The 12,801-nt window shown below is 38.4% G+C and overlaps 1 protein-coding gene across 1 annotated transcript; it reads left to right on the forward strand.

The window, feature by feature from the left end:
• The first annotated feature begins 507 nt into the window (after nucleotides 1–507).
• Nucleotides 508–12,801, forward strand: ankmy2a (ankyrin repeat and MYND domain containing 2a). Its single transcript, XM_080038889.1, has 10 exons — nucleotides 508–684; nucleotides 2,007–2,071; nucleotides 5,385–5,523; nucleotides 5,930–6,028; nucleotides 6,631–6,791; nucleotides 7,466–7,680; nucleotides 8,125–8,260; nucleotides 9,238–9,366; nucleotides 9,735–9,864; nucleotides 11,034–12,801. The coding sequence occupies exons 1-10, from the start codon at nucleotides 618–620 to the stop codon at nucleotides 11,162–11,164; spliced, it is 1,272 nt and encodes a 423-aa protein (XP_079895015.1). The 5' UTR covers nucleotides 508–617; the 3' UTR covers nucleotides 11,165–12,801.

Here is a 12,801-nt window from a genome sequence, read left to right on the forward strand (position 1 = left end):
ACAAAGTATTCTACAAAATGTTATCTGTCTGTCTGTCTGTCTGTCTGTCTATCTATCTATCTATCTATCTATCTATCTATCTATCCATCTATCCATCTATCCATCTAGCTATCTATCTATCTATCTATCTATCTATCTATCTATCTATCTATCTATCTAATCTATCTATCCATCTATCCATCTATCTATCTACACACCAACATGTGGTTCACTTCAAATTCTGCATGAACTTTATAGACTTCCGCGGAACGGGTTATTTCACTGACAGAAAAGGGGGGTTATATCCGTTTTAATTATGCAACCTTATTTGTACGTAATTAATCTTATTGTAATATATCCTGCATATATTCATCAATATATACAAAATTAAAGCGACAAGAAAAATGTTTTAGAGCCGACTATCTCCATGTTTTAGTATTTAGTATGTTTGTTTTGTAACTATCACCCCCCTGGTAATACCACACAATGGTACATTCCATGTCGAGCTGAGCTAGCCTTTCATGCCCGAGCATCAGCCAGCAGACTGACAGAGCCACGCGAAACACACGCATTTAATCTTTAAATCTCGTGTTTTATCTGCTTCCTTATAGTCTAATCTCACACTACCAGTAGCCAAGATGTCTGCGCCAAAGAAGGGAGACTTGTCTTCAAGCGAGAAGGAATTGTTTGAGGTTATCACAGCAGGTAAGCCTCTTCAGCTAATGCTAATCCTTCTAGAAACTACACACCCCCGGGTCAGATCCTAGAAGATTGTATTGTGATACTTTATATTATAAAATATAACCAGCATAACATGTTTGGTGCCTTGTAAAACTATCAGTGAATTTAAATGTTAGTTTTAATCACTAGGCTTTGTAATAGCTCATGTTAGCTGAGAGTTTTTAGCTGTGGTTTAGGTGTTACTCAATTGAAGTCAACCTGTAGGATAACATTTGTAACATTGTGTCTGGAAGATTGTATGTAATACTTTATATTACATAAGATGTGACCATCAGCGTAGCACTTTTGTTACTCTGTTGCTGTCTTGTTAAACTCTAGCAGTGGACTTACATGTGAGTGTTGCTCGCTGGCTGGGTTTTGTAAGGCTTTGTAAGGCTAGCTGAGAGCTAATTCTGCATGGTATTTAGCTGTCTTTGTTTGTGTTAAATATCTATCTATCTATCTATCTATCTATCTATCTATCTATCTATCTATCTATCTATCTATCTATCTATCTATCTATCTATCTATCACACTGACACAGGTCCATATCAGCACTATACTATTAAAGAACACACATAAAGACAACTGTTGCAATGTTTCCAAACACAAGAGAAGTGTCTGTTTAAAGGCATTATGATATAAAAACTAATCAACATATTCGAAATTGGTCAAGACGGGCTCAAAGGTGGGAAGTGGGAACATTACTTGTCACAAGCGTACGACTGTCTGGCACTCGTCCATCTTGGGAATTTGAGAAAAATCGGACAAGGCGACATCATGATGCTTTTTCACATGGGTTGCAAAAAGTGGAGAACAGTAGGCTCTATAAAGGGCGGTTGATATTTCTATTTAGAGCTTCATAAACTGCTAGTAAAGTGTGTTGTTAAACCTGCAGTGTGTAGAATTTTGGGTTTTATTTCCTAGCAGATTTTGTAGAAAATAATTATAATATCCAAAAGTACATTTAATTTAGCATAATACATGAATTTTTTTTTCAGAATTATTATTTTTTCCCTTAGAAAGGGTCTCATATATGTCCATATTTCTCCATATTTTGGACCAAGGCCTAGTGCCGCCAGTTTGGAAGTGTCATAGTTGGAATGTCATCAGGTGCATCGTTTAAAATTTAGAATTGTTCTTGTCCTTGAAGGCCACTGTAGCTTCTGTTATTATTCGAAAGGGTTGGGGTTACCCAGGGAGCGTTGCATTCTAGAACTTTCTAGAACTACTTGATGATGTCATATTACACACTGCACCTTTTAAATTCTTACTCCAATAATTTTTATTTTCTCTCTCTCCCACAGGAAATGTTCAGGAGGCATCGAGGCTGCTGGGCTGTAAAGATGTCCGCGTCAACTGTTTGGATGAGGTAACAGTTAAAAACGTGTTGTTTTGTGCACAGCCAATCTCACTTATTAGTTTCAGAATTAGAAAAAAAAACGTTTTGATTTTTGCGGAGAAATCGGGTAAATCACTTCACTTCACAGTTCTCGCCTTCTAGAATAGAACTTTAAGACAGAGGAAGTATGTTACATTTGTAGTCAGGCAAGGCAAGGCAAGTTTATTTCTATAGCACAATTCAGACACAAGGCCATTCAAAGTGCTTTACAGGGGCAAGATTAAAATACATAATACACATTAGAAAAGCCAATGAATAGAAATGAACATCAATATAGTGCATAATCCATAAAAAATGTATGTAAAAATATGAACATCACGCAATGTAACAGTGTAATAAATGCTAAGAAATGGGATTCATGTGTGAGCTTGTAAAAAAAAAATATATATATCAACACATTAGAGGCACAAAGTTAGCTGTATGTTTTCTATGCATTTAAGGTCTATAGTTTATTAGTTTTCAGTTCTGTTATCTGTCATTCAAACATGTTTAAAAGAAAGTTGCATAAGTTTTCAGATGTCAGCGTTGCTCTTCCTTTGTTTCCCCGACATCATGTGCGTGGGATAAGAGGAGTCGCTAGTCACCAAACTGAAGAGCTTTCTAGGACCTCCTTCATGTCCGACTTTCTCTTTTCTGTCCGTCACTCTCTTTGTGTCTCCTGTCAAACTCAGGTGTTTGAAAACAGAAGTTGTGTTGAGTAGCTGTTATGAAACTTTGTGGGTTTTTTGCTCTTGAGAATTTAACCCATTGATGACTATGGCAATCTAGGATGCATGTCCTTGAAGCGGATACGAGTAACATTTAAATATCTTTTAAACAGCCTCATGTTTCCTCTGATAATCATAAATTACCTTTAACAGCAAACGAGACCATCAGTGCAAAGAAAGACGTTTTTATATAGTTTTTATTACTGCTTTTGGTCTGGTCGCACACCCAGTCCGATTTTCGGTTCGCTCGTGCAGGCTCTATGGTCACATATCCGTATTGGTTGCAGATTTCAGTGTGGCGCTGCAACGCGATTTGAGAAGCCTATCCCTCCAGGTGAGGGAAGGGGAGCGGGAGCCTTGTTTGAGACAGTTATTTGTCGTCATAAATGACTGATAACGGGGCTGAACCATCAAAGAAAAAAAAGAGAATGCAATGAAGAAAAGCGAAAAGGGAGAGTGAGTGATAGGCGGGCGGGAGGACGTTGCCAAGCAACGTGTATACAATTTCACGAGAGCGAAACTAGACTGCTAAATGAATGAGCGGTTGGTACTAACACAAAGTTTGCTTTGCTTCACCATCATCAGATAACCATTATCTGAAATAGTCATTATTTACATCAACAACACAAACACATTACCTCATCGTGATCCATAGTCTACTAACTGCCGTCTCTCATTCATTCGCTTTCTGTGAGGACACAGCTCCGTGAGAGAGAGAGTAGTTAGGTGACGCTGCTGAATCAACTCATTGCAAGCAGGTGTGTGTACTGACTGGCATTAGTTGATGCAGTGTCAAAACCACTCTCACGGAGCCGAAAAGAGTCCTCACACTTTCAACACACGAACATGCACTATATTGCGCCCTTCTCAGTCCACGCTCACGCGCCTGGCACGAGCATTTGCGACAGCGGGCGTCGTAAAAATACTACCGCTTGTGGCCAACGTGCCATCTTACTCGTAGTGCCTTTAATGCCTGAGGGTTTTCTGAAAAAATAGTACGAATTGTCAAGTCTACCAAAACCTTAATATCTAAGCCTGTGTAGCACATAGAAACATGAAATAAAATACATTTAAAAGTTAAGGTTCACAGGTTTTATTTAAACATGCTCCCTTAGCGCTTACAAACCAACAAATATTTCTAAAAATCGTCAAAATTAGATGAATTAGAAAATTATTAAATATTGTTAATAAATAGATGCAATGTGTTGTGTGATTTTCGTCAGTAGTCTATAATAGACCTTGATTCTGCGCACCAAACGCCACTAACTGTTCTGTCGCCGACATAGCCGGCGTATTTTTTTTATTATTTTGTTTTATTTTTTTATTTTTTATTTTTTTGATTTGAAGTGATTTTCGGCAAACCACACAACTTTTGGGTGGTCACGTGGTCTTATAAAAATCAACAAAACCCACCTCATGTGTATTTGAACCAATGACAGTGCATTCTATGCTGGGAATGCCATGAAAATTAGATAAAGTAATAATGCTGCGCGATGCAGCATCAGGCAGGAGAGCCAATGTGGCATCGCGCAGCAGCCGTCATCAATGGGTTAAACTGCCCATGTAAAAAAAAATAATAATAAAATCTCACCTCCCATCCGGCAAAACCACCGTCTTCAGTCTCGCCCTTTTCTGTTTCCCTTTTAACCTGTAATTTATTTTATTAAAATGTTTTATTTCTTTTATTGAATGTTTTATTTCTCATTCGCCTTTCTAATGTGTAGTCTATACTTGATGTATTTTAATCTTGCCTCTTGTAAAGCACTTCTTTGAATGGCCTTGTGTCTGGATTGTGCTATAGAAATAAGCTTGCCTTGCCTTGCCTTGCCCTAGGAGGCTTCTAACTAAGGTCACTTTGTACAAAATATACCTGCTATTAAAAACAGCTTCTTATCCAGTAATGAGAACACTCAATTCTCTCAATTAAACAACAATATTGAGGACTTTTGGAGATTTGATGTGGCCTACTGTGGTAGTTCTTTAAACCTGCAGTGTGTAGAATTTTGGGTTTTATTTCCTAGCAGATTTTGTAGAAAGTAATTATAATATCCATAAGTACATTTAATTTAGTTCATAATAGCTGACATTTTTTTTTTATTATTATTTTTTTTTCCTTAGAAAGGGTCTCATATATGTCCATATTTCTGCATATTTTGGACCAAGGCCTAGTGCCGCCATCTTGAAAGTGTCATAGTTGGAATGTCATCAGGTGCATTGTTTAAAATTTTGAATTGTTCTTGTCCTTGAAGGCCACTGTAACTTCTGTTATTATTCGAAAGGGTTGGGGTTACCCAGGGAGCGTTGCATTCTAGAACTTTGTAGAACTTTCTTGATGATGTCATATTACACTCTTGCCTATCTTCTTTTTTTAAATTTTTTAAATTTTTTGTCTGTTGGTGAGATTTGAGATGTGGCAGCGAATACTAGGGAATGGGGATGCACTGTAGTGTTACCCGAACGCAGGATGCACAATAAAATTCCACTAACCCTAGTTGTGTGGTATTTAAAGTTCTATTATATTTATTTTCAATTGCACAGTTGCCATACTTGACAGCTCTTTCTTGTGTGGTCCACAGTACGGCATGACCCCTCTGATGCACGCTGCCTACAAAGGGAAAGCCGACATGTGCAAGTTACTGCTGCAGCACGGAGCTGACGTCAACTGCAACCAGCATGAGCACGGATACACCGCACTGATGTTCGCTGGACTGTCAGGTAAATAGTTAGTTAGTTAGTTAGTTAGTTAGTGTGTGTGTGTGTGTGTGTGTGTACCTTAAGAGTGAAGACATTTTGGCCGTTTCTAATTCCAGGACAGGCCTTTTAAAGGACTGTTTGAGGGTTAACACGATGTTGTAAGGTTCAGGTATAAATTAGGTTTAGTTAAGAGTTAGTGTAAGGGTTGGGATAAGGCATATAATTTTGATGGTAGGTGTTAAGGTAAGGGGCTAGGGAATGCATTATGTCAATGGGTGTCCTCACAAGTATAGCCGTACAAACGTGTGTGTGTTTACATGTGCATGTGTGTGTGTGTGTGTGTTCACTTGTGCATGTGTGTGTGTGTTCACTTGTGCATGTGTGTGTGTGTGTGTGTGTATTGACCCCTCTTCCTGTGTGTCTGCAGGTAAGACTGACATCACGTGGATGATGCTGGATGCTGGAGCAGAAACAGACGTGGTGAACTCTGTGGGTCGCACCGCTGCTCAGATGGCTGCCTTCGTTGGTGAGTCTGGATGTGACAGTTTACTTAACCTGTGTTACATCGTCATACACACTTTTTTATGTTAGTCTGGAACATTTTAACATTAAGTTCCTGAATTAAACTACCATTTAGATGCATTCAATGTCATGGTCTATTGATTATGTGCATAATTAGTGTAATTAGATTTTTTTTTTAAAAGGGTAAACCCACATTGTAAAGTTTTTTTTTCACTTTTAATCAAATTAAATGGACATACATTTTTGCTCAGGTATATCCTTAGTGTTTGTTTTGACTCAATATTGCTTTAACCAACAAAAATAAATGTAAAAGTTTAATTAGTTTTTTCGGCAACAACATTGTTCTCTTAGGGCATGCGATTTTGGAATATATGCATAAAAGCTGCGGTGTCATTTGCAAAATAAAATTTTAGTTTGTTCACTTTCGTTTCTATATGAAAGTGCAAGTATTTATGAGTAGAGCATTAAAGTAGATAGATTATTCTATAGTAACCCCCGCTGATTTGTGTCTGTGAGTTGTTAAATTAGATTTCTGTTAATGTCCAGACTTCACATTGTAAATCGTTACACAAAATAACCCTCCTCCTCTTCCGTTTCCCTCCCCAGGACAACATGACTGTGTGACGGTGATCAATAACTTCTTCTCGCGGACTCGTCTGGATTACTACACCAAGGCCCAGGGTCTGGAGAAGGAGCCCAAGCTGCCCGCCAAGCTGGCAGGACCCCTCCATAAGGTCATCATGAGCACCAACCTCAACCCTGTCAAGGTAGGGCCACCGCTGGAGTGGGAGGGAGGGTTTGGAAGAGGCCGTTATACAAGTAATAGTAGTTGTAGTAATTTATTTTGGTCAATGTAAATAGTTTTCCATCAGGAATAATAACTGAATAACAGTGGCATTTGATTTCTAAGGAAAGAAAAAAAGATATATAAAAGAAATTACTGAAAAAAAAAGTGTATGCTGAAGCTTTAGCTCATTTCACCAAAGGTTTTTAATTTTTGATTCTAAATTGCAAACACAAAAATGGTCAAACGGAGCATTTATATTTGTTGGACACCATACTTAAAGTGATAAAATAATACATGTAAAATACATGTTTAGTTATAGTTGACATGTTAAATAAACAGGAGGAACAACAGAATTGGATGACGACAAAGACGATGCAACAACTACACATCACTAAGAACGTTTTATTTAGAAAAATAATTCATTTATTACATATGAAACTTGTACCCCATGTGTATTTCATGTCATCCCCCCTCTCTCTCTGTCTCTCTGTCTCCCCATTACAACTCTGTACTATTAAATGAAGCTTGAACATGCCAAAAAATAATATATATAAAAAAAAAAAACACATCACTAAGAACGTTTTTATTTTGAAAAAGTATACATCTTTTTTTACAAATAGAACTTAATAAGTACCTCATGTGTATTTTATCCAGATGGTGATGCTGGTGAAGGAGAACCCTCTTCTAGCGGAACCCGAGGCTTTGGAGAAATGCCGTCGCGTGATGGAGCTGATCTGTGAGAAATGCATCAAGCAGCAGGACATGAACGAGGTGTTGGCCATGAAGATGCATTACATCAGCTGTGTGCTGGGGAAGTGCGCCTCCTTCTTAAAGGGCCGCGACGAAAAGCTGGACGCACTCATCAAGAGGTGAGGGCTGTCGATTAAAGGAATGCTTCAACAATACGCAACCGGCGTTCTATCATTATAAAATCGCTATTATAATATAATATAATGAATGAGGTTTTTCTTCCATCAGTCTTCCCTTGGCCCAGCTGTCCTGTTAATCCTAACCCTACATTTTCCCATGTGTGATGTCACACATGGGAAAATGTAGGGTTAGACACTGAGATCATAAAACACTCTTAGTGAAGTCTTAGTGAAATACAATTCCAATGAATATTCCTGATTTTACTTTGTGATGGGCATTGTAAATATCCCTCTCTTTGTGTGAGGTAAAAGAATATCATAATCAATATCTGAGTGTCTTATTGACAAGAAAAAACAAAGAGTCGGAGTATGACTAGAGCTCTATCGGTTTTTAATATCCTTATCCTTAAAGTCTTAATTTTCCTTTCCCCCCTGTCCCTGCAGTTTGCTGAAGGGCCAGGACAGCGATGGTTTCCCCGTCTATCAGGAGAAGTTCATCAGAGAATGTATCAGGAAGTTCCCGTACTGTGACGCTACGCTACTGCAGCAGCTGGTCCGCAGCATCGCTCCCGTCGAGATCGTGAGTCTGGATCACGTGATCATATCCAACAGTTTTTTTTTTTTTTTTTTTTTTTTTTTTTTAAACCTTTATTTATACAGGTATATCCCATTTAGTCCGAAGACTCTTTTGCAAGGGAGACCTGTTCCCATTTACACGTTACCATTCACACACCAATAGCAGGCTAACTATCGACATTCACACGAGGCAAGGTGGGTGAAGTGTCTTGCCCAAGGACACAACAACTATGACACAGGTGGCAGGGCGGGGATCGAACCTCCAACCCTTTGATCATCGGCCGACCCACTCTACCACCTGAGCCAGAGTCGCCCATAAAATTTTAAATTTTCTAATTTATATATATTTTTTTTTAAATGTAGTTAAAATTCTCAGTTCAGAATGTATGGGCTATTCTGTAGGGTTGTGTGGTAAAATTGTGTTTTGTTTCTTTCGTTTGGAGTGTAGGTCGTATTTTGAGTTACACTGTGATGAGTCCAAGGGCTGTTCAGTTGTGATTACTTCAATGTTATTTTGTTAAAATGTAATGTATGTATTAGGCGAGAAACTAAAACAAACAGGCTACAGATGAAGTAGAAATAGCTATTATCCGATGGTTATACTGTGTTTTGGGGTAAAATTTGGCAGAAATTGGCTACCGCCCAACTTCACTGTTTAGTGACTTCATATTTTTGAGATACTTAACACTGGAGTTGTATCGAAATATGAAAGTGTATGTTCTGTTTTGCGATGCCTAATATGGTATTTTTGTCCCTTTTTCTTTAATCCACCACATCAGGGTCATAATAGTTTATTTTTAGATGAAAATCCAGTGTCTTATTGGTATGAGTGTTGGTTGAATGTTGTTTGTAGATATCCGTTATTGTTTTATGCACCTAATGGATAATCATTATAATATTCATCTAAAAATAAACTATTGTGTTTTGTTGTGCGATGCCTAATCTATTCTCTTGTCCTTTTTCTTTATCCCCTCACACCAGGGTAACGACCCCACCGCCCTGTCTGTGCTGACCCAGGCCATCACGGGGCAGGTCGGCTTCATGGACGCAGAGTTCTGTACGGCCTGCGGAGAGAAGGGGGCAGAGAAGAGGTGCTCCATATGTAAAATGGTGAGTCTAGAAATGACAGCAAACGTGTTCTGCATGTCCAAAAACTTCTGTGTTCTTTAGATTGCAAAATATATATTTTTATTTTATTTGAATATTTATAAAAATATGTATTTATTTATTATCTTTTTTTTTCAAATATATTTTTAGTATTTTTTATTAATTAAGGGTTTCATTTGGGTATATATTTCTTTGCCTTTTTATTTCATCCTCATTTTAATAATGCAATTTCCCTAAAAATAAAATGCAAACCACGACATGTAATAAAGTGCAAACACGGTAAAGCAGTATTTCTTCTTCCCTTGGTTTGTGGCTTTTAATCGGTTAAATGGTTAAATAAAATAAATATATATATGTTTCTGTGTCCCCAGGTGATCTACTGTGGCCAGGCCTGCCAGAAGCTCCACTGGTTCAGCCATAAGAAAGTCTGTAAGAAGCTTCAGGACCAGAGGGAGAAGCAGGAGGAAGAGTCAGCCAGGCTCAGGCTGCAGCAGAGCAAAGGTACTGCAACCATAGAAGAGACAGTGTGTGTTGTTTCTGCACATGATTATCAGCTTTTCCTCGCCAATTGTCCTTCCACTTTTTGGGATGAAAAGGCCAAACAACTAGCCTGTAAATCCAGACCCTGATATCTTGAACGATAGAGGGTCTGGCCACGATCAATAGTCATTTCCAACTCAAGGGGCTGCTCCTACTCGTGCATTTCAAATGCCACTGCACGCAGTTGGATAGCACTACAACCAATCAGAGCGATGCACAAGGTGACGTAAGCCCCGTTTGTTTAGCGAACAGCTGTTAAACTGTTTAATTAAACGTTTGCCGTTGTCGGTCGGCAAAACAGAACATTCCACTTACTTGCTAATGAAAGATTTGAGTGCCGTCTTCCAAATCGTAAAGGGTCGAGGCCAAAGCAGTCTCAAACTCACACAACATATCCGCAGCCATCTTTGATGTTTACTATCACGGCTTCGACGTCGCATGCACGTCACTGTCGTCATCCGGTCACGTCCGCCCCAGAGTACCATATAAAGGGCTCTGGCCCGCCCATATTAGATAGAACCAATTGAAACGTGAGCCCAGATTTCTGGTCTTCTTGAAAAAGCTTCAATGGAGAGTGTCCAGACCAACAGACAGGTCTAGTAGCAGGTCTGGGAATGCCAGGCTACCAAACAACCATAGAAAATACTTTTTCTTTTTCACAATATATTTATTTCTGTTTTGTCTTTTTTTACAACACACACACACACAAACAAACAAACATGTAAGAGCCTTTTTTTCTGCACATGAGTATCAGCATTCTTCACTATTTGTCCGTCCACTTTCAACTTAAAAGCTTTTTCTGAACAGCTGCACTTAGTTTTAAACTGCTCTGAATAGCATCCTGGTGCTGCATAACAAAATTGAAGTTTGAATTGTTTTTGGGATGAATGGACAATCCAAGCATAACCTTTTTTGTAAAATAAATCATAGTGTGTTTAGGTGAGAATGAGCCACATACATCTATTGTTCTCAATTTCTATTTTTACTTCTCCTTTGTCAGAATGAAATAGAGTTTATTAAACCAACATGAAACTTTTTCTGGCTAACCTCAATCTGTGATGTCTTTATTTGTAAATTATTTCAGTATAAAAGTGCCACACTGTCCAACTAGACTGTGTGTGTGTTTTCAGAGGAGAGTGAAGCGGTGCAGGAGACCACAGACTCCATGAAGGATCTGTCAGTGGAGAACAGTGAGGTCGACCCCTCGGACATAGCGTTGGAAACCCCAAACTCAACCTCCATCCCAGCCAATGACAACTGAGGAGCACCGAAAGAGTCCAACACACACACACACACACACAAACACACCAGAAATACACACACACCAGAAACACACACTCACACTAACACTAAGGTTGCGTTCCGAATCGCATACTCTTTCTTTTTTCTATTCTACATACTACATCCGACGATAAAAATAATCTAGTTAGGATGCAGTAGGCATACTATTGGGACATACTTTACTCTCTTATTTCATCATAACATTGCGCCTTGATCTTGCCTCTTGCTTTTATATCCGTCGTATCCCCGTTTGTTTTCATATGGAGGCTTCGTCGATGTGACGTCACTTCACGTGCGCACTGGATTGTGGGTCAGAATCGCCCAAATAGTATGCAGTTTTCAACACTAACAATCTTGGCCGCATAAAGTAGGACATCCGGGTACTTCTAACCATCCTAAATCTGGCCACAAGAATCGGGACATCCTAAATCTTTTTTCTACATACTATATAGTAGAAAGTATGCGATTCGGAACGCAACCTAACACTCTCTCACTCACACACACACACACACACACACACACACACACACACACACACAGACACACAGACACAGACACACACACACACACTCAGAAACCTGGCAGTTCGACTGAAAGACAAGGACTGGTCTGGCAGGAGATACACAAATAAAATAATATTTATTCCCAAACCTGAGAGACTGTCACAGACGCAAAGAGACACTAAAGGTTTGTGCCAAGGGCGGCCATCTTGTTATCTTTCTTTTGTCTTTTTTTTTTTTTTACTTGTTAATTTTTTTTCAGATGATGTCGTGATATGTGAATGTGAAACAACTGCGTAGGCTGATGTGTGTTTGTGGGTAGAAGTCACCAGAAGGAATTGTGGGTAATAATATATAATGAAAAGTCAACGGTTCACGTCAATAATGGAATTCTCTGCCTTAAGAACCTTGTAGCAACTTGTGTGGGGGAAAGAAGTGACTGTAGTGTGTCTGTGTAGCCAATCAGTTTGTTTGCAATATACAGCTCCGGAAAAAAATGAAGAGACCATTCCAAATGTTCAGTGTCTCTTGTTTTACTCTTTAGAGACATATGTTTTAGTGAAATGAACATTTTGATTTTATACTATAAACTACTGACAACATTTCTACCAAATTCACAATAAAAATATTGCCATTAAGAGCATTTTCAATAAGTAATGTAGAGATGGAGATTTGAGAAAAATCCAGACTGGTCTCTTAATTTTTTTCCGAGGCTGTGTTCTTGATTTGCTATCGGGACGTTTGTTTTGTACTGATGACCTCGTGGTTAATTATGAGTGGATAGCAATGGCTGCACAATACTGACCAAATAATGTATATTTTTAAATAATAAAAAACAGAACAGCATAAACATAATTATTTTTTATTTTAATTGAAAAGTGAAAGATGTTAATGCTCAGGATATTTTTTTCTTTCTGTAATGTACCATCCAGCATTGTACACTGCACAATAACGCCATTTAAAAGGAGTGAAAAAATGTTTATTCTTCCCAAAATATCATGTTTGTTTTTTAATATTTTTTCGTTTATTGTGCAGAGACGAAATGCCCAACGAAACGCTGATCATTTTTCCAACATGTCAAACAACTTGAGCTCCATCACTTTAAATAAAGACCAAC

Source organism: Ammodytes marinus, assembly GCF_949987685.1.
Source record: "Ammodytes marinus genome assembly, chromosome: 13".
NCBI classification, from domain to species: domain Eukaryota; kingdom Metazoa; phylum Chordata; class Actinopteri; order Uranoscopiformes; family Ammodytidae; genus Ammodytes; species Ammodytes marinus.

What these genes read in the sequence shown, in the direction of transcription:
- ankmy2a (XM_080038889.1), top strand. Translation starts at nt 618, where the DNA reads ATGTCTGCGCCAAAGAAGGGAGACTTGTCTTCAAGCGAGAAGGAATTG. An exon ending in GTTTGAGGTTATCACAGCAG is followed by an intron (nt 685 to 2,006) that starts GTAAGCCTCTTC and finishes TCTCTCCCACAG; the next exon opens with GAAATGTTCAGGAGGCATCG. An exon ending in TCAGATGGCTGCCTTCGTTG is followed by an intron (nt 6,029 to 6,630) that starts GTGAGTCTGGAT and finishes TTCCCTCCCCAG; the next exon opens with GACAACATGACTGTGTGACG.